A 19,534-nucleotide genomic window follows, 5' to 3' on the forward strand; every position below is an offset into this window, starting at 1 on the left:
TTTTTTTTTCTTTTTTTTTTTTGAGGCGGAATCTTACTCTGTCGCCCAGGCTGGAGTACAATGGCACACTCTTGGCTCATGCAACCTCTGCCTCCCGGGTTCAAGCAATCCTCCTGCCTCAGCCTCCCAACTAACTGGGATTATAGGTGTGCACCACCACGCCTGGCTAATTTTTGTATTTTTAAGTAGAGATTGGGTTTCACCATGCTGGTCAGGCTGGTCTCGAACCCCTGACCTCGTGATCTGCCTGCCTCAGCCTCCCAAAGTGCTGGGATTACAGGCATGAGCCACCGTGCCCGGCTGGTAATTTTTTTTTTTTTTTTTTTTTTTTTTTGAGACAGAGTCTCTGTGCAAGTGCAGTGGAGTGCAGTGGTGCGATCTCGGCTCACTGCAACCTCTGCCTCCCGGGTTCAGGTGATTGTCCTGCCTCAGTCTTCTGAGTAGCTGGGACTACAGCCGCGCGCCACCACACCCAGCTAATTTTTGTATTTTTAGTAGAGACAGAGTTTCGCCATATTGGCCAGGCTGGTCTCGAACTCCTGACCTCAAGTGATCCGCCCCGCCACTCAGCCACCCAAAGACCTGGGATTACAGGCGTGAACCACTGCGCTCTGCAGAAAAGGGTAATTTTATGTAATTTCCTTAGGTATACCGATGGCCTAGATTCCTGCGACTCATTGTACAGTTGGACAGTTAAAGTGCAAATTGATAATCTACCAAGGGTAATGGCAAGCCAAGCCTAGATACTGATGTCCTAACTTATAGCCAGGGGCTTTCTTCTGCCACATAATTTTTAAGTGCTAGAAAACTCTTTTTTTAAAAACAGAGTCTCACTCTGTCACCCAGGCTAGAGTTCAGAAGCACGATCTTGGCTTATTGCAACCTCCACCTCCACCTGAACTGGGTTCAGCGGTTCTCCTGCCTCAGCCTCCTGAGTAGCTGGGATTACAGGCACCGGCCACTATGCCTCGCTAACTTGTATTTTTAGTAGAGACAGGGTTTCACCGTGTTGACCAGGCTGGTCTCAGTCTCTTGACCTTGTGATCCGCCCACCTCAGCCTCCCAAAGTGCTGGGATTACAGGTGTGAACCACTGTGCCTGGCACGAAACACTTAAATTCTTTGCGTTATTGTATCATTTGCTCCTTACAGCATTTCGTGACTGAGGAGCAGGAGAGGGTAAGTAAACTTGCCAAGGCTACTCAGCCAGTAAGTGGAGATGCAGGCATTTAAAACTAGGCAGTCTGACTCAAGTTCTGATCCGAGTTGAATGGCAATCGTATTCCTCACAGTTGTTTTTCAGATATTTTTGCCCAGCTCAGATGCTCAGTGATATTGCTATTACAATAATGAGATCTCATTATTTAAGATCTGAGAACAGGAGTTGTGAAGATGGAAGAGATGCTCCTGGCATTTTCACACCTACATTTTGTTATCCTTTATAGAAAATCTTCTCCAGCACTAAAATTAATCAGATAATGACCTTAAGTGCTTCAGATCACAACAGGACCTGCAATTAAAGAAACTGGGGATATGTGTGCCATACTATGATAAAGTATGTTTTAGGATTGTAAGGAGAGGACCTGCTCTCACCAGGATTGTGTTTTTGTTCTTGCACAGGTGGAAAAGATAATGACTCCTGATGGGAACCAGAGTAGTGATGCAACAGAGTTCGTCCTGGCAGGGTTCCCAAATCTCAACAGCGCGAGAGTAGTATTATTTTCTGTGTTCCTTCTTGTCTATCTCCTGATTCTGACAGGCAATGTGTTGATTGTGGGGGTGGTAAGAGCTGATACTCGACTACAGACCCCCATGTACTTCTTTCTGGGTAACCTGTCCTGCCTAGAGATTCTGCTGACTTCTGTCATCATTCCAAAGATGCTGAGCAATTTCCTCTCAAGGCAACACACTATTTCCTTTGCTGCATGTATCACCCAATTCTATTTCTACTTCTTTCTCGGGGCCTCCGAGTTCCTACTGTTGGCTGTCATGTCTGTGGATCGCTACTTAGCCATCTGTCATCCTCTGCGCTACCCCTTACTCATGAGTGGGGCTGTGTGCTTCCGTGCGGCCTTGGCCTGCTGGGTGGGGGGCTTCGTCCCTGTGCTTGGTCCCACAGTGGCTGTGGCCTTGCTTCCTTTCTGTAAGCAGGGTGCTGTGGTGCAGCACTTCTTCTGTGACAGTGGCCCACTGCTTCGCCTGGCATGCGCCAACACCAAGAAGCTGGAGGAGACTGACTTTGTCCTCGCCTCCCTTGTCATTGTATCCTCCTTGCTCATTACTGCTGTATCCTATGGCCACATTGTCCTGGCTGTCCTGAGCATCCCCACTGCTTCAGGACGTCAGAAGGCCTTCTCTACCTGTAGCTCCCACTTGATAGTGGTGACCCTCTTCTATGGAAGTGCCATTTTTCTCTATGTGCGGCCATCACAGAGTGGCTCAGTGGACACTAACTGGGCAGTGACAGTAGTAACGACATTTGTGACACCACTGCTGAATCCATTCATCTATGCCTTACGTAATGAGCAAGTCAAGGAAGCTTTGAAGGACATGTTTAGGAAGGTAGTGGCAGACTTTTTAGGGACTCTTTTACTTGATAAGTGTCTCATTGAGAAAACAGTAAGGTGAAAGTGAAGAGACTCAGTAACTAATCTTTTTTTTTTTTTTTTGAGAAAGAGTCTCATTCTGTCACCCAGGCTGAAGTGCAGTGGTGTGATCTCGGCTCACTGCAACCTCCACCTGCTGGGTTCAAGTGATTCTCCTGCCTCAGCCTCCCAAGTAGCTGGGATTACAGGTGCCCACCACTACACCTGGCTAATTTTTGTACTTTTTTTTTTTTCAAGACGGGGTTTCACCATGTTAATCAGGCTGGTCTTGAACTCCCGACCTCAGGTGATCCACCTGCCTTGGCCTCCAAAGTGCTTGGATTTACAGGCGTGAACCACCATGCCTGGCCCTAATTTTTGTATTTTTAGTAGAGACAGAGTTTTGCCACAAGGGCCAGGTTGGTCGTCTTAAACTCCTGGCCTCAAGTGACTTCCCCCACCTCAGCCTCCCAAAGTGCTGGGATCCATGCTCGGCCTTGTTGTCATTTTTTAAAATAGTATTTTAAAGTCCAAACATTCTCATTATCATGCTCCTTTCCATCATCATCATGGACATCACCAAAAGACTGAATTCTGGAACTACTAATGAATTCCAAGGTCATCAAGTCCACCCTTCTTCTCCTTCAGGCTAAATTTCTTGATTCTAGATTATACCTAATAATAATAATACATATCATTATTATTGATACATCATGATCAATATCATCACCACTTCCTAAGACCTTCCAACCTGTGAGTCTTAACCTAAGGGTCCATAGTCACATAGAGAATCTAAGAATAGGTTTCAGAAAATTTATAAGCCTGCTTAGGTATCTACATTTTATGTGCTTGAACATATATGCATTTGTCTGGGAAGAGGAACCACAGCTTTAAGTCAGCATTTAAATCCATGTGTACCCTCACCTCAAAAGTTAAAAACTGATTAAAAGTCTAAATAGAGCCTTCCAACTGCTTAGGCAAATCAAGAATTTTAAGAAAAACTTTCTTATAGACATAAAAAGAAATAAAAATAGATTATCTGTATATTTTTATGTACTTTTTAGAAAAAAACTACATTTACTACTAGATGAAAAAGAGGTTAAGCAAAATTAATAAAGGGACTTAATTACTTATTTTATTTTATTTTATTTTTTTTAAAGATGGGGTTTCACCATATTGGTCAGGCTGGTCTCGAACTCCTGACCTCAGGTGATCCGCCCACCTCAGCCTCCCAAAGTGCTGGGATTACAGGCGTGAGCCACCGCGCCCAGCTTTAATTACTTCTCTATGGTAATTCCAGGTTCCCTTGGAAAAGCAGATCAATGAGAGACTTCATGAATAATGGCATTTACTGTATTTTTCTAGTGTGTTCTTTATTACAATGATAAAGACCTCTCCACCCGTTTTGTCACTGGATGATGTTTCTTTCATTTGTTCATCTTTTTACATTCTTATATCAGTTGTGTTAAATCTTCTTTTGTTTTTAGTAAAATCAATATTGGCATAAGGAACTTTAATACTAAAGAGTTAAGAATGCCACATGGGCTGGGTGCGGTGGCTCAGGCTTGTAATCCTAGCACTTTGGGAGGCCGAGATGGATGGATCACCTGAGGTCAAGAGTTTGTAGACCAGCCTGGCCAACATGGTGAAACCCTGTCTCTACTAAAAATACAAATATTAGCCGGGTGTGGTGGCAGGTGCCTGTAATCCCAGCTACTCAGGAGGCTGAGGCAGGAGAATCGCTGAACCCAGGGGGCAGAGGTTGCAGTGAGCTGAGCCTGGGTGAAAGGTACAAAACTCCATCTCAAAACAAAACAAAACAACCACAAAAACAGAATGCTACATATTGTTTTGTTTACCAAGAACCAAACTTTGTAGTAAATTTTATCTACTGCATTGAACATTTGAAAAGGGAATGGGGATTTTTTTCCGTGGTGCCTTTGGAAATCTTGAAAACAAATATTTGTTTATTTATTCATTCATTCATTCAACGAAGGTCTGTGAAGCATCTTTGTTGAACACTGTGATATATGAATATATGCTAAGATGAACAAGAATAAATTGTTTCTAACCTCAAGCAGCTTGAACTTTAAAGGGGAGAATTGAGACAAATAATGATTTAAGGGTTCACAAAAGGACATTGGAGATCTTATAAAAATTGGTTTACAGCGGGGTGCAGTGGCTCACGCCTGTAATCCCAGCACTTTGGGAGGCTGAGGCAGGCAGATCATGAGTTCAGGAGATTGGGACCATCCTGGCTAATACAGTGAAATCCTGTCTCTACTAAAAATACAAAAAATTCGCCTGGCGTGGTGGCATGAACCTGTAGTCCCAGCTACTCGGGAGGCTGAGGAAGGAGAATCGCTTGAACCTGGGAGGCAGAGGTTGCAGTGAGCCAAGATCATGCCACTGTACTCTAGCCCAGCAACAGAGCAAGACTTTGTCTCAAAAAAAAAAAAAAAAAATTGGTTTACTCTTCCTAGTGTATTTTCTTGTTAGAAAAATTGTCACAGAGACTATCATTCATTAAACAGGAATTGTCAAATTGGAGTGTGTTTGTGTACATAGGGAAATTGTGCAAAACACAAAAATGTCAAGGTATAGACAGCATACTAAAAGCAAAATAGTGCTGCAAAACTGGCAAACTGAGTACTAGCATCAAAAGACTTAGCCATAAGCTTCAGTGGGGATGGAAAATAGAAATGTTTTTAATCTAGTTCTACTCATGACGCATGCAAACACACTAGATAATTTTATTCCAAAAGATTTCTGAGTACCAAAGGAATGGAAAGAATGATCATTGATTCAATGGAGGAAAAGAAGTCTTCTGGAGCGATCTACAAGTGTTTCCCAGAGAGGAGATGAAGTATTGCCTTAAAAATTACCTGGATTTATGAAACATAAAATCTGAAGTCCATCCCAACCACTGGCCAACGAAAGGAATTCGTGTAACAATTTATAGCATTTCTTGAAGTAATACCCCCCTCCCTGCTATGGCAATAAAACATGTTAAACCATCCATTTTCAACATTTGTTTCATTGTGAAAAATAACTTTGCGCTCAATTTAATTCAATAAAATTAATTGAATATCATATTCTGGGAAGTAAGTTGATATGTAGAGGTACAAATATTGGCCTCTGCCATCAAGGAATTCATAGACTTTTGGGGTAGACATAATACATATGAATATATAAATATATGCATACACACATCGATCTATCTATCATCTATCTATCGATCAATCTATCATCTATCTGTCTATCGATCTATCTACACATATGGGACTGTGGGCTAAAATGTAATAAGACCATTTTAAAATTTTAAAGTGACTCTAACAAGATGACATTTTACTAACAAAGCATAAGATAATTGAACATGATTATGGAGAGAAATATCACAATAAAAACTATACCAGGGAGCAAAATTTTAAAAAGTTTGAATACTTTGTAGTGTATCTGAGAAAACAAATTTCTATTTACTTTTGAGAAGGTAAATGTGACCGCAAATTTATTAATGAGCTAATTATTATACTCTGGACATAGGGGAACAAAGATTAATAAAAAAGTAAATGTTGGCCGGGTCCTGTGGCTCACGCCTATATAACCCCAGCACTTTGGTAGGCTGAGGGGGATGGGATCACTTGAGGTCAGGAGTTCGAGACCAGCCTGGCCAACATGGCGAAACCCTGTCTCTACTAAAAATACAAAAATTAGCTGAGCATGGTAGTGTGTGCCTGTAGTCCCAGCTACTCAGGAGGCTGAGGCAGGAGAATCACTTGAACCCAGGAGGCTGAGGTTGCAGTGAGCCGAGATTGTGCCACTGCACTCCAGCTTGGGTAAGAGAGCAAGACTCTGTCTCAAAAAAACAAAATAGGCCGGGCGTGGTGGCTCACGCCTGTAATACAAGCACTTTGGAGGCCAAGGCGGGTGGATCACCTGAGGTCGGGAGTTCAAGACCAGCCTGACCAACATGGTGAAACCCTGTCTTTATAAAAAAAAAAAAGAAATAAAATAAAATAAAATAAAAAGGTAAATGTTTTACTTTGCCCAGATTAAAATGAATCTGGTGAAATTAGCCATTCCCCTAGTATAAAAAATATATTGGTTTAATAGTACATTGACTAATCAAGTTGGTAATCATAGAGTTAACAGGAAAGCCACATGTACTATCTAGAATTTCTATAAAAGTACCTTGACAGGCCGGGCGCAGTGGCTCATGCCTGTAATCCCAGCACTTTGGGAGGCCGAGGCTGGTGGATCACTTGAGGTCAGGAGTTTGAGACCAGCCTGGCAAACATAGTGAAACCCCGTCTCAAAAAAAAAAAAAAAAAGAAAAAAGAAAACTGTTTTTAATAAAAAAGTAAAAATTAAAAAAAAAATAAAAGTACCTTGACAAGTGTCTTTATTCAAACTCTTATATGAAATAAATTTGCCTGAAATTTTGGTATGATGGTATGTGTACATTGAGTGTGCATATGAGTGTGTACATGAGTATAACAGTGATAAAACTTGTGTGTGCATGAAAGTTTGTGATTAGGCCATGCGTGGTGGCTCACGACTGTGATCTCAGAACTTTGGGAGGCCGAGGTGGGCGGATCACCTGAAGTCAGGAGTTCAAGACCAGTCTGGCCAACATGGTGAAACCCTGTCTTTAAAAAAAAAAAAAAAAAAGTAAGTAAGTTTGTGATTAAATAAAAAAAAAAATCTGTTTATTGATGTTTATTTCTAAGCTTTCCTTTCTAAGATCTTACCTTCATTGACGTGAAATTTGTATTTTCTTTTTAAATATACAGTTAAGACAGAATATACTTAATTTAGAAAAAGCATAAAATGCTTCTGTTTGCACCGCTTCACATATAAAACTCTTAATAAAGCCAGGTGCAGTGGCTCATACCTATAATCCCAGCACGTTGGGAAGCCAACAGGTGAGGATTCCTTGAGCCTAGGAGTTAGAGGCTGCAGTGAGCCATGATCATGTCACTGCATTCCAGTCTGGTCCAGAGGGTGAGACCTTGTCTCAAAAATTAAATAAATAGGCCGGGTAAAGTGGCTCACACCTGTAATCCTAGCACTTTGGGAGGCCGAGGTGGGTGGATCACCTGAGGTCAGGAGTTTCAGACCAGCCTGATCCACATGGCAAAACCCCGTCTCTACTAAAAGTACAAAAAAATTAACCTGGTGTTGGGAGCCTGTAATCCCAGCTACTCGGGAGGCTGAGGCATGAGAATCACCGGAACCCAGGAGACAGAGGTTGCAGTGAGCCAAAACCATGCCACTGCACTTCAGCCTGGGCGACAGGAATGAGACTTCATCTCAAATAAATAAATAAATAAATAAATAAAGCTCTTAATGACTTTGTCAATAATGACAATGATGCTAAGCTCAGCAAGTGTATTTTACTCTTTATACTTTGTAGAGTTTGGCACAACTGGTCTTGTCATCTTATTTGAAATAGTGTGTTCTTTTTGATTTATTTATTTTATTTCAATAGTTTTGGGGGAAGAGGTGGTTTTTGGTTACATGGAGAAGTTCTTTAGTGGTGATTTTGGTGCACCCATCACCCGAGCAGTGTATACTGTACCCAATATGGAGTCTTTTATCCCTTACCACCCTCCCACCCTTTCCCAAAGTCCATTCTATCCTCCTTATGCCTTTGCATCCTCATAGCTCAGCTCCCACTTATAAGTGAGAACATACAATATTTGGTTTTCCATTCTTTTTTTTTTTTTTTTTTTTTTGAGACAGAGTTTTGCTCTTGTTACCCAGGCTGGAGTGCAATGGCGCGATCTCGGCTCACCGCAACCTCCGCCTCCTGGGTTCAGGCAATTCTCCTGCCTCAGCCTCCTGAGTAGCTGGGATTACAGGCACGCGCCACCATGTCCAGCTAATTTTTTTGTATTTTTAGTAGAGACGGGGTTTCACCATGTTGACCAGGATGATCTCGATCTCTTGACCTCGTGATCCACCCACCTCGGCCTCCCAAAGTGCTGGGATTACAGGCGTGAGCCACTGCGCCCGGCCTGGTTTTCCATTCTTGAGTTACTTCACTTACAATAATGATCTCCAACTCCATCCAGTACCATTATTTTGTTCCTTTTTATGGCTGAGTAGTATTCCATAGTGTATACGTACCACTTTATTTTATTTTTTCTTTCTTTCTTTCTTTTTTTTATAAGATGGGGTTTCACCATATTGGCCAGGCTGGTCTTGAACTCCTGACCTCTAGTGATCCACCCACCTCGGCCTCCCAAAATGCTGGGATTACAGGCTTGAGCCACCATGCCCGGCCCCACTTTATTTTTATTTTTTATTTTTTATTTTTTGAGATGGAGTTTCACTCTGTCACCCAGCCTGGAATGTAGTGCCGCGTTCTCGGCTCACTGCAACCTCTGCCTCCCGGATTCGAGTGATTCTCCTGCCTCAGCCTCCCGAGTAGCTGAGATTACAGGTGGGCACCACCACAGCCAGTTAGTAGAGATGGGGTTTCACCATGTTGGCCAGGCTGGTTTTGAACTCCTGGCCTCAAGTGATCCACCCGCCTGGGTCTCCCAAAGTGCTGGGATTACAGGCATGAAACCACCATGTCAAGCCAATATAGCACATTTTCTTTATCCACTTGTTAGTTGATGGACATTTATGCTGGTTTCGTAATTTTGCAATTGCAAATTGTGCTGCTTTTTGTGCAAGTGTCTTTTTCATATAATGCCTTCTATTCCTTTGGGTAGATATCCAGTCGTGGGATTGGAGGATTGAATGGTAGTTTTACTTTCAGTTCTTTAAGGACTCTCCATACTGTCTTCCATACTGGTTGTACTAGTTTACATACTCACCAGCAGTGTACAAGTGTTCCCTTTTCACCATATCCATGGCAGCATCTATTATTTTTTGATTTTTTAATTATGGCCATTCTTGCCATAATTAAATAAGGAGTAAAGTGGTATCTCATTGTGGTTTTAATTTGCATTTCTCTGATAACTAGTGATGTTGAGCATTTTTTCATGTTTGTTAGCCACTTGTATATCTTCTTTTGAGAAATGTCTATTCTTGTATCTGTGGAAGGGCGCTTGCCATGGAAAAAAAGAAAAGTAGAAAAAAAAGAGAAATATCTATTCATGTCCTTTGCCCACTTTTTCAAAGGATTGTTTGCCTTTTTCTTGTTGATTTGTTTGAGTTCCTTGTAGATTCTGGATATTTGAATCCTTTGTTGGATGCATAGTTTGTGAATATTTTCTCCCACTCTGTGGGTTGTCTGTTTACTTAGCCGATTATTTCTTTTGCTGTGCAGAAGCTTTTTAGTTTAATTAAGTCTCACTCAATTTATTTTTATTTTTGTTGCATTTGCTTTTGGGTTCTTGGTAATGAATTCTTTGCCTAAGTCAATGTTTAGGAGAGTTTTTCTTTTCTTTTCTTTTCTTTTTTTTGAGACGGAGTTTTCGCTCTTGTTACCCAGGCTGGAGTGCAATGGCGCGATCTCAGCTCACCGCAACCTCCGCCTCCTGGGTTCAGGCAGTTCTTCTGCCTCAGCCTCCCGAGTAGCTGGGACTACAGGTACGCGCCACCATGCCCAGCTAATTTTTGTATTTTTAGTAGAGGCAGGGTTTCACCATGTTGACCAGGATGGTCTCGATCTCTTGACCTCGTGATCCACCCTCCTCGGCCTCCCAAAGTGCTGGGATTACAGGCGTGAGCCACCGCACCCGGCCTAGGAGAGCTTTTCTGATGCTATCTTCTAGAATTTTTATGGTTTCAGGTCTTTGATTTAAGTCTTTCACCCATCCCGTGTTGATTTTTGTATAAGGTGAGAGATGAGGATTCAAATTAATTTCTCTACATATGGCTTTCCAATTATCCCAGCACCATTTGTTGAATAGGATGTCCTTTCACCATTTTATGTTTTTGTATGCTTTGTCAAAGATTAGTTGACTGTAAGTAATTGGTTTTTTTTTCTGGGTTCTCTATTCTGTTACATTGGTCTACATGGTTTTTGTTGTTGTTGTTGTTTGTTTGTCTTACCAGTACCATGCTGTTTTGGTAACTATAGCATTGCAGCAGAGTTTGAAGATGGGTAATGTGATGCCTCCAGATTTGTTCTTTTCACTTAGCCTTGCTTGGGGGCTATGCAGGGTCTTTTTTGGATTTATGTGAATTTTATGATTTTTTTTTCTAGTTTTGTGAAGAATGATGATGGTATTTTGATGGGAATTGCATTGAATCTGTAGATTGCTTTTGGCAGGCAGTATGGTCACTTTCACAATATTGATTCTATCTGTCTATGAGCATGGGATGTGTTTCCATTTGTTTGTGTCATCTATGATTTCTTTCAGCAGTGTTTTGTAATTTTCCTTGTAGAGATCTTTCACCTCTATGGTTAAGTATGTTCCTAAGTATTTTATTTTTTATTTTTGAAGCTGTTATAAAAGGGATTGAGTTCTTGATTTGATTCACAGCTTGGTTGTTGTTGGTGTGTAGAAGTGCTACTGATTGTGTATGTTGATTTTGTGTCTTGAAACTTTGCTGAATTCATTGATCACATCCAGGAACTTTTTGGATGAGTCTTTAGGGTTTTCTAGGTATTCAATCATATGATCAGCAAACGGTGACAGTTTGACTTCCTCTTTTCCAACTTGGATGCCCTTTATTTTTTTCTCTTGTCTGATTGCTCTGGCTAGGACTTACAGTACTATGTCGAATAGAAGTTGTGAAAATGGGCATCCTTGCCTTGTTTCAGGAGGAATGCTTTTAACTTTTCCTGGTTCAGTATGATGTTGGTCATGGGTTTGTCATAGATGTCTTTTGTTACCTTGAGATATGCCCCTTTCTATGCTGATTTTGCTGATGGTTTTGATCATAAAGGATTTCATCAAATGCTTTTTCTGCATCTATTGAGATGATCACATAACTTTTATTTTTAATTATGTTTATATGATGTATCACAGACTTTATATCCAACTTCCTACTGGGCATATATATACACTGGTAGTCGTTCAGCAAAGACAAAGTCCCAAGCTAGACGTCTCTCTTTTCCCACCCGCCAACCAACCTAGAAGACAGGGCATGTTGGCAGATTCTTCCTTTTCTCCTCCTTTCCTCTAATCACCAATCACAAAAGCCTTTATTTTCCTCGAAACACATAACTCTTCCAAGAGAAACCTCAGAAAGGACAAATATAATTGCGCTAGACAGAAATCCTGTCAAAGATTTCTTTCTATTTATTTATTTATTTATTTATTTATTTTTCATAGAGACGGAGTTTCGCTCTTGTTGCCCAGCCTGAGGTACAGTAGTACAATCTCGGCTCACTGCAGACTCCACCTCCCGGTTCAAGCAATTCTCCTGCCTCAGCCTCCCTAGTAGCTGGGAGTACAGGTGCACACCACCACATCTGGCTAAATTTTTGTTTTTTTAGTAGTGATGGGGTTTCACCACGTTGGTAAGGCTGGTCTCCAACTGCAGACCTCAGGTGATCCACCCACCTTAGCCTCCCAAAGTGCTGAGATTACAGGCATGAGCCACTGCACCCTGCCTGAAGATTCCCTTCTGAACAAACAGTTTAGAAAGACAAGTTTGAAGCAACCGTCATCCCAGTAGTTTATAGTGAGGGCAACTTCTACACTCCGGAATCGAACCACACTCAAAGGTTATAGGTAGACAGCAAACAGTACTGCCTGTTGATTTTTCCGGTGAATCAAAGAGCACTAAAGGATCTGATGGATTCTTGCCGGAAGTGGCAAAAACAACTATTCGTATGTTATATTGTGTTTTCGAAAATAGCACCCGGAAATAATTCAATTGCTCTTCATTGAACAAAATGGATGTCTGTGTCTTCCTCAGGTTCCCAGGGCTGCGACATTGCATTAGAACGATGCAACAGCACGTGCAACTGTGGGATAGGCAGTCTCACGACAACAACCAAGAGCTCAAGGGCGCGCTGCGGAGCAGGCGCCAACGCCAGGGCAGGGGCTAGACGCCATCCGCGGCTAGGTCACTGCGCAGTCAGGGACTCAGAAACCGGGTTCTCTTGGGACACTGTGACCCCAACACGTCTTCAGGTAGCAATCTTTTCCATACGAAGTTACCTAGTGAGAAGTGCACTAGTTTGTTCCACACAAAATACTGGGTAAGAACTACCCGAACACTCTCCTGACAAAAAAGCCAGTCAGAGCCGGTCTGTGATGAAGACCTTGGGCCTTGGTAGTATCTTCGTTGTCTTTGACTCTTTCAGCAAAAACGGCAAATTCGCTTAACAATCTCATCCCCAACAGGTCGACAAGAGGCTTTGAAGCTAGATGGACCTAACCTTGGCGGTGATTGCATTATTTGTTAACTACTGGCTTTAAAGAGAGAAAGATGAAAGGGCTCGTCCGGGATTTGAACCCGGGACCTCTCGCACCCAAAGCGAGAATCATACCACTAGACCAACGAGCCACAATTGGGCAAACGCTTTTCTCTCACATTATTCATTTATTTTTTAGTTGTAGCACACTTGAACAGTTTTGATTCTTTTCCAGTCCAGTGATTTTCTCCAGATCCCAGGAAAGTCAATGTGCGGGTTCAAAAGGACCAGAGCCCCAGCGTTTCTTAGGTAGAAACATTCATTTCAGGATCCGGGCCGAGCTGTGAGTCGGTCAATGGACCGAAAATGTCTGGGTACTCAAAGGGCCCAGAACCGTCTCAGGTGGCCTGTGGTTGGAGGACCCAGGAAAAACAAGAACGACCGATTTCACTCACCAAGAGATGAATGCCACCTGTGGGAGTGGCAGGGGAAAAGGTCGAACCAACGCTCCCAAAGAGGCTGAATTCTAAACCTCAGACCTCTGGCCTACAGCACCCAACACTCCACGTGTGTGATTTTGCCATTTCCTTTCAGGTTTACTTGATTATCTATGTACTATAGGTTTAGATTTAAGGCATCTTTCAAGGGTGTCCAGGAGGTGCCGTCAGGGAAAAGTTGCTCTTTGCCCACACTCTCTTCTACAGAAGCCCACTTCTCCAGCACTCAAAAGATGGTGGGTGGGTGGAAGGGGAGGGGGCTGTCCTTACTCTGCAGCCTCTTCTGCTTGGGAAACGAAGCTCCCGGGCTCTCGCCCTAACCTACCCAGGGCGGAGCAGTGTCTGCCTTGACCTCGTTGCTTACCCTGAGCCGAGCTCGCTCCCAGCTGGTGGGAGACACCCGGTCAAGAGCTGTCCAGTGAATGACTGAGCCTCCTAAGAGGTTGACACCAAAGGATAGAAGAGAGGAGAAACTCTTCCTCTCCAACTTTCCCACGCGACAATGCCACTTCTATTCTTTCTGGACTTCAAGTTGGGGCTTAGAAAAGCCCGGAGACCCAAAGAGAAGGAGCTACCGACGGACTCCGAGTTGGTAGGAAGACGAGCATTAAAGGACCAAGGAAAGGGATGGACCCCTTCTAGCCGCCTCTGCTTCAGGTAACAGATAAATCTGTGACCGAGCCTGACTCCGCTGACAGTCTGGGGGAGATCTGGAAGTCTTGGGGCCCTCATTGTCTCCACCTCCAAACTCTGAAGGTCCGAGGGGTACTACCGTCCTGTGCTTGAAGACAGCTGCCACCCTTTTAAAAACAGCCCCAATCTCAGACTGAGAGACCTGGACTAAGAATCCAAGCAGGTTAGGGAGAATGGCTCTGATCAGTCTTGCATTCTCTTCTTCTTCTTTTTTTTTTTTTTTTGAGACGGAGTTTCGCTCTTGTTACCCAGGCTGGAGTGCAATGGCGCGATCTCGGCTCACCGCAACCTCCGCCTCCTGGGTTCAGGCAATTCTCCTGCCTCAGCCTCCTGAGTAGCTGGGATTACAGGCACGCGCCACCATGCCCAGCTAATTTTTTGTATTAGTAGAGACGGGGTTTCACCATGTTGACCAGGATGGTCTCGATCTCTTGACCCCGTGATCCACCCCGCCTCGGCCTCCTAAAGTGCTGGGATTACAGGCGTGAGCCACCGCGCCCGGCCCGCATTCTCTTCTATAATGAAATGCACCCTGACCCTGGCGTTACTCGAGCTTCGGGACTTGTCAGGCCTGAAGCTGGGGAGCATGTACCGTCGAGCATGCGTTGTTAAGATAACAACATATATTAAATGCTCATGTCTTTTATGATTTGTTTGTTTTTGATGAATAAGCAAACTGAAAATTCATTTCTTTTAAAGAACATAAGCCATTTGTCTATCGAAACGTATACCTTTAAGTATCTTAATCCAACAGAGCCATCTTTAAAAGATAATAATGCAACTATCTCCAAAGAAGCAAATAATCCAGAATTTAAAAGTTGAAATAAATAATCATTACTTTTTATTAAATACTGTTGTTATTCCCCATTTTACCCTTACAGTGACTTGCACTCTAGTCCGGACCTGGTCAAGAAAATGTTTCTTTCTTATACATAAGAGGCATGCCCTTCAAAAATTCCTTTTATCTCTTAAAATTTATTTAAACATAAATACCAGTTACCTACGATTTTATCTGCATAATTGATTCATTGTTAAATATACCTCCTGTGTTGGCTCCATAGCTCAGGGGTTAGAGCACTGGTCTTGTAAACCAGGGGTCGTGAGTTCAAATCTCACTGGGGCCTTAGGCAGAGGAGATTTTCTCTTTCCCCAGGCAACAGGAGCTTTTACCTTCCACAGGTAAGGAGCATTTTACCTTTTCCAATGTTGAAACAGACTAGTGAAGAAAGGAAGTACCTTACCATATTTCTAGATCCTGGATTTGAGATGAAAAAGTCCAGCGTCGGGGTCCTATGAACGATACCAGGAAAATAGGTGTTTGTACCTTTCAGTAAGCAAGGAAGAAACTAGATTGCTCACGTCTCTGGGAGAAAAATGCTAGAGTTGGCCCATACCTCCGTGTTTGTGGAAGATATCTAATTAGCCTGCTAATAGCCATGACCCCTGGAATCCTGCGCACTTCTCCACTTGTAGTCTGCTTGGCAGTCCGTTCCTGCGCTCCTGTGGCGAAAACTGGATCGCAGATTATTCTGAGGACAGCCTAGTTCAGAAGCTACGCAGATTCACCCCAAGCCGGTGGCTTCTGCTGTTTCCATTCTCACTACCTCGGACTCAGAAATCACTTTCTGCTGCCTCAAGGCTGTTCTCGGGACACAGTCCCATAGACCTGGCTCTCTGGAAACTTCTTGAACTCTAATTTGAGACCAAATACAAAGAAGTTAGCCGCTAATCAATGCACAAAAATCTACGCTGACGCTTATTATACAGCCCCTTCGATAGCTCAGCTGGTAGAGCGGAGGACTGTAGAGATTTGCAGCTACCGTTATCCTTAGGTCGGTGGTTCGATTCCGCCTCGAAGGAGTAGTGGTATATTTTTGTGCTTCAGTCTACTCAAACAGCACAAGGTTTTATTAGTGTATCCTCCTAACCCAAAGACTGTGAAGCACTAATCTGAATTATATTTTCAGGCAACAAAAGAACATTTTGCTGACCATGAACCTTAATTTTATGAGTCCTCTGTGATCTTGCAGTAGATGTGATTCCATTTACTTATGAGGTGTGAATTAATGATGTTCTTTTTAGATTTGAATGCATCACCTAATCTGTAAAAGTAGTTTACATTGAGTGAATAATGGGCAACATCCCTCAACCTCACCCCCATCCCTACACTTTTTCAGTATTGTGAATAATTCATACTAGACAATTCAGGCTTTAAGGAGAAATACTTCAGAAAGGACTGCCCCTCAAAAGGATCTAAACAAACAAGCAAAAGGTCAGCATTTTCCATAAAATACTCCTTCCTTAATAAGAAATCAAATTAGAAACTATTCATTAATATCTAATACTGACAACAACATTCTTGTAGAATGTCTTTGCTTTCTGGAGGACAGTTGGGCATTATATCAAAAACTCTAAAAAGATATTGTATTTAATCAAGTATTCTATTTCTACTTTTAGAAATGTATTATTCAAAAATGAAAAAGGATACATGCCAAAATCTGTTTATCTGTAGGTGATTGATACTCTTTAGACTTTTACGTATTTTTCAAATGTGCCACTTGTATACATTACATTAAAAAAATAGTTTTTTACTTTATAAAATGAAGTTTTAAAATACCTGGTGCCATTATGGTAGACAATTTTTGTAGTTTCTTACAAAACCAAATACATGTTTCTCATACAATCCAGCAATCACACTCTTAGGTGCTTACCCAAATGAGTTGAAAACGTATGTCCACACAGTACCCTTCACATTAATGTTTATAGCAGCTTTATGTATAATTGCCAAAACCTGGAAGCAATAAAGATATCCTTCAACAGGTGAATAGATAAACTGTGGTATATCCAGACAATGAAATGTTATCAGCATTTTGAATAAATATGTTATCAAGACATACAAGACATGGAAGTAAATTTAAATGCATATTACTAAGTGAAAGAAGTCAATCTGAAATGCCCATATACTGTATGATTTCAATTATATGACATTCTGGAAAAGACAAAACATTGTAGACAGTAAAAGCATCAGTGGTTTCCAGGGGTTAGGTGAGAGGAATGAACATGTAGAGCACAGAAGATTTTTAGGGCAGTGAAACTACTCTGTATGGTGTTATAATAGTGTATACATGTCATGATTATGATGCATTTGTTCAAACTCATAGAATGTACAGCACCAAGAGTGAATCTTGATTTAAACTACAGACTTTGTTTAGTAATGGTATATCAATGTTTGTTGTAACAAATGTACCATATTGGTGCAGGATATCCTTGATGAGGGAGGCTGTGGGGACAGAGGGCAGAATGTAAGAACTCACTGTACTTTCTACTCGATTTTGCTGTAAACTTAAAACTGCTCTCAGATGTAAAATCTATTACTTTTTAAAAACTTGGTGACTAAGTAATTCACAGTTTAGTTGAAGTAACAAAATAGATAATGCTGTGTTGATATATTGACACTGCCATAAACATTTACAAAACAATATAGGAGCACATTCAGGACAATGAAATGGAGTGATCAGAATGGTGAGGAGGGACTAACTGAAGAGAGCTTCTTGAAGTTGAATTTCGAGCCAGAATTTGACAGAGATATTGATGCATGCTTCAGTGAGTAAGGGAGCTTTCAGGTACGTGTGTGTGTTGGGGAAAGCACCAGTTAGAGTGCGGGAGAGGAGTATAGGTAGAGGATGTGGGACGGGGGTTAGAGTAGAGCTGGAGGAGTGGCTGGGACTATCAAGAAGAACAAGAGGAGGGGACAGAAGGAAGGATAGGGGTTCAGGATCATTTTGGTGGTGGCAGAGGTGATGGAGGCAGAAAAAAGCAGGGATGGTGAGTGGCATGAGTGATGGAGATAGAAGCAAGTTAGCATTCTTCTATCAACAGGAGAGGGAATTCACGGACACTAAGGCAAAGTGAAACTAAGTGAAAACAGTAAAACAATACAAACAAAAACACTCCAAGGTGGTGCTCTTGAAAGTCTGGGGAATGCTAGTGTCCTTGGTGGATGCAGAGAATGCTGGAATGTGGAAAATGCTGGCCTGACTGAGGAGTGGGAGAAGGAATGGAGGAAGTTTCAGTTCACTTCATTTGAATGGAGATGATGGCCTCTAGGCAGCTGAGAACATCAAGCTAGATAGATCAGGTTTCTGGGAGTCACTAGAGGGAGATGAACAGAAAAACAAAAATTAACTCAGTCTCAAGATAAAGCACGTGACTCAATTTCAGGAAGAAGGGAAGACAAACTGTAAGCCTGAAATAATCAAAAGGGTCAGAATCTAATTTAAAGAGAGTTTACTAAAACCTAAAGTGTGAGGATGGGCCATCCAGAAACACCAACTCCAAAGCAATAGAGTCAGCATTCCGAAGTAGGAAAGTTGAGGTTTCATTTATATAGGCAGAGACAGAGGAGTTTTTAGCAGGATTACATTATTCATTTTTCAAACAACATTATTCATACAAGGTTGGCACATAGTTACAGCCATTTGATTGGTTATAGGCAGTATTTCTTTTTGGCAAGGGTACATTTAACATTTTTTGCAAAGGGCATAATAATCATGGGTTTTCTGTTATCTGGTCTAAACAAACAAAGCCAGACAATTCAAAGGAAATTCATCTATAACAAGGGTCATTAACTAAGAAGGCTGTAGGTTTTTGTTCCTGATGTTGTTTAATTCTCTCTAGTCATGGTATACACAGAACAAGTGAAATAAGAAAGTGAATCTATAATTTGAGAACAGAAGTTGTAACCATATGTGACTCAGATCACAGTCATGTCTCTCTGAAGGCTTAGAGTGTTGTGGCAGTGGTGGTGGTGGTGGGGTTTCCAGCAGCTTTTACATTTGATTTATTTTCATAAAACAGAATTGGAAGACAGAACAATTGCCTTGTGGAAAAAGGAAGGACAATGATATGGAAATTATGCAAACAGGGAATTTTATATAAAAGTGCCAGGAAGGTCCAATTTATCCACAGATACAGAGATATTTCCCCCAACTAGGCACTGAGAGAAAAACATGCCTTGTCTCTCGATTTCGAACAAAGCAAAACAAAAGTCTTCTGTTGTGAAGATCTTGGGGGCCCAAGATATTTCTTGGTGATAGGTGGGTGAAAAGGAAGGAAACTGATCTGGAGGAGTCATCAACGTGAAATGGAAGATGTTTGGAAGTGCATGGAAAAAGATTTTGAATGAGGAGTCAGGAAGATATAGAAAGGAGGGCAGACCTGACGCAGGGGCTCACACCTGTAATCCCAGCACTCTGGGAGGCCGAGGTGGGTGGATCACCTGAGGTCAGGATTTCAAGGCCAGCCTGGCCAATATAGTGAAACCCTGTCTCTATGAAAAATACAAAAATTAGCCAGGTATGGTGACACACACCTGTAATTCCAGCTACTTGGGAGGCTGAGGCAGGAGAATTGCCCCAACCCAGTAGGCAGAGGTTGCAGTGAGCCAAGATCATGCCACTGCACTCCAGCCTGGGTGACAGACTGAGA

The 19,534-nt window shown here is 42.1% G+C and overlaps 1 protein-coding gene and 3 non-coding genes across 4 annotated transcripts; 3 read left to right on the top strand and 1 right to left on the bottom strand.

Moving 5' to 3' along the window:
• Nucleotides 1–1,631: 1,631 nt before the first annotated feature.
• Nucleotides 1,632–2,627, top strand: LOC105729263 (olfactory receptor 6S1). The gene has a single exon (XM_021674834.2). The coding sequence runs from the start codon at nucleotides 1,632–1,634 to the stop codon at nucleotides 2,625–2,627; it is 996 nt and encodes a 331-aa protein (XP_021530509.2).
• A 10,310-nt stretch (nucleotides 2,628–12,937) lies between these two features.
• Nucleotides 12,938–13,009, bottom strand: TRNAP-UGG (transfer RNA proline (anticodon UGG)). The gene has a single exon. It is a non-coding gene; the product is annotated as a tRNA-Pro (tRNA).
• Nucleotides 13,010–15,098: 2,089 nt separating this feature from the next.
• TRNAT-UGU (transfer RNA threonine (anticodon UGU)) lies at nucleotides 15,099–15,171 on the top strand. The gene has a single exon. It is a non-coding gene; the product is annotated as a tRNA-Thr (tRNA).
• A 645-nt stretch (nucleotides 15,172–15,816) lies between these two features.
• Nucleotides 15,817–15,907, top strand: TRNAY-GUA (transfer RNA tyrosine (anticodon GUA)). Its single transcript is given in 2 exon segments — nucleotides 15,817–15,853; nucleotides 15,872–15,907. It is a non-coding gene; the product is annotated as a tRNA-Tyr (tRNA).
• The last annotated feature ends 3,627 nt before the right edge of the window (nucleotides 15,908–19,534 follow it).

The sequence above is a fragment of the Aotus nancymaae genome, unplaced genomic scaffold, assembly GCF_030222135.1.
Source record: "Aotus nancymaae isolate 86718 unplaced genomic scaffold, 86718_ANA_hifiasm-v0.15.2.pri h1tg000011l, whole genome shotgun sequence".
Lineage (NCBI taxonomy): Eukaryota > Metazoa > Chordata > Mammalia > Primates > Aotidae > Aotus > Aotus nancymaae.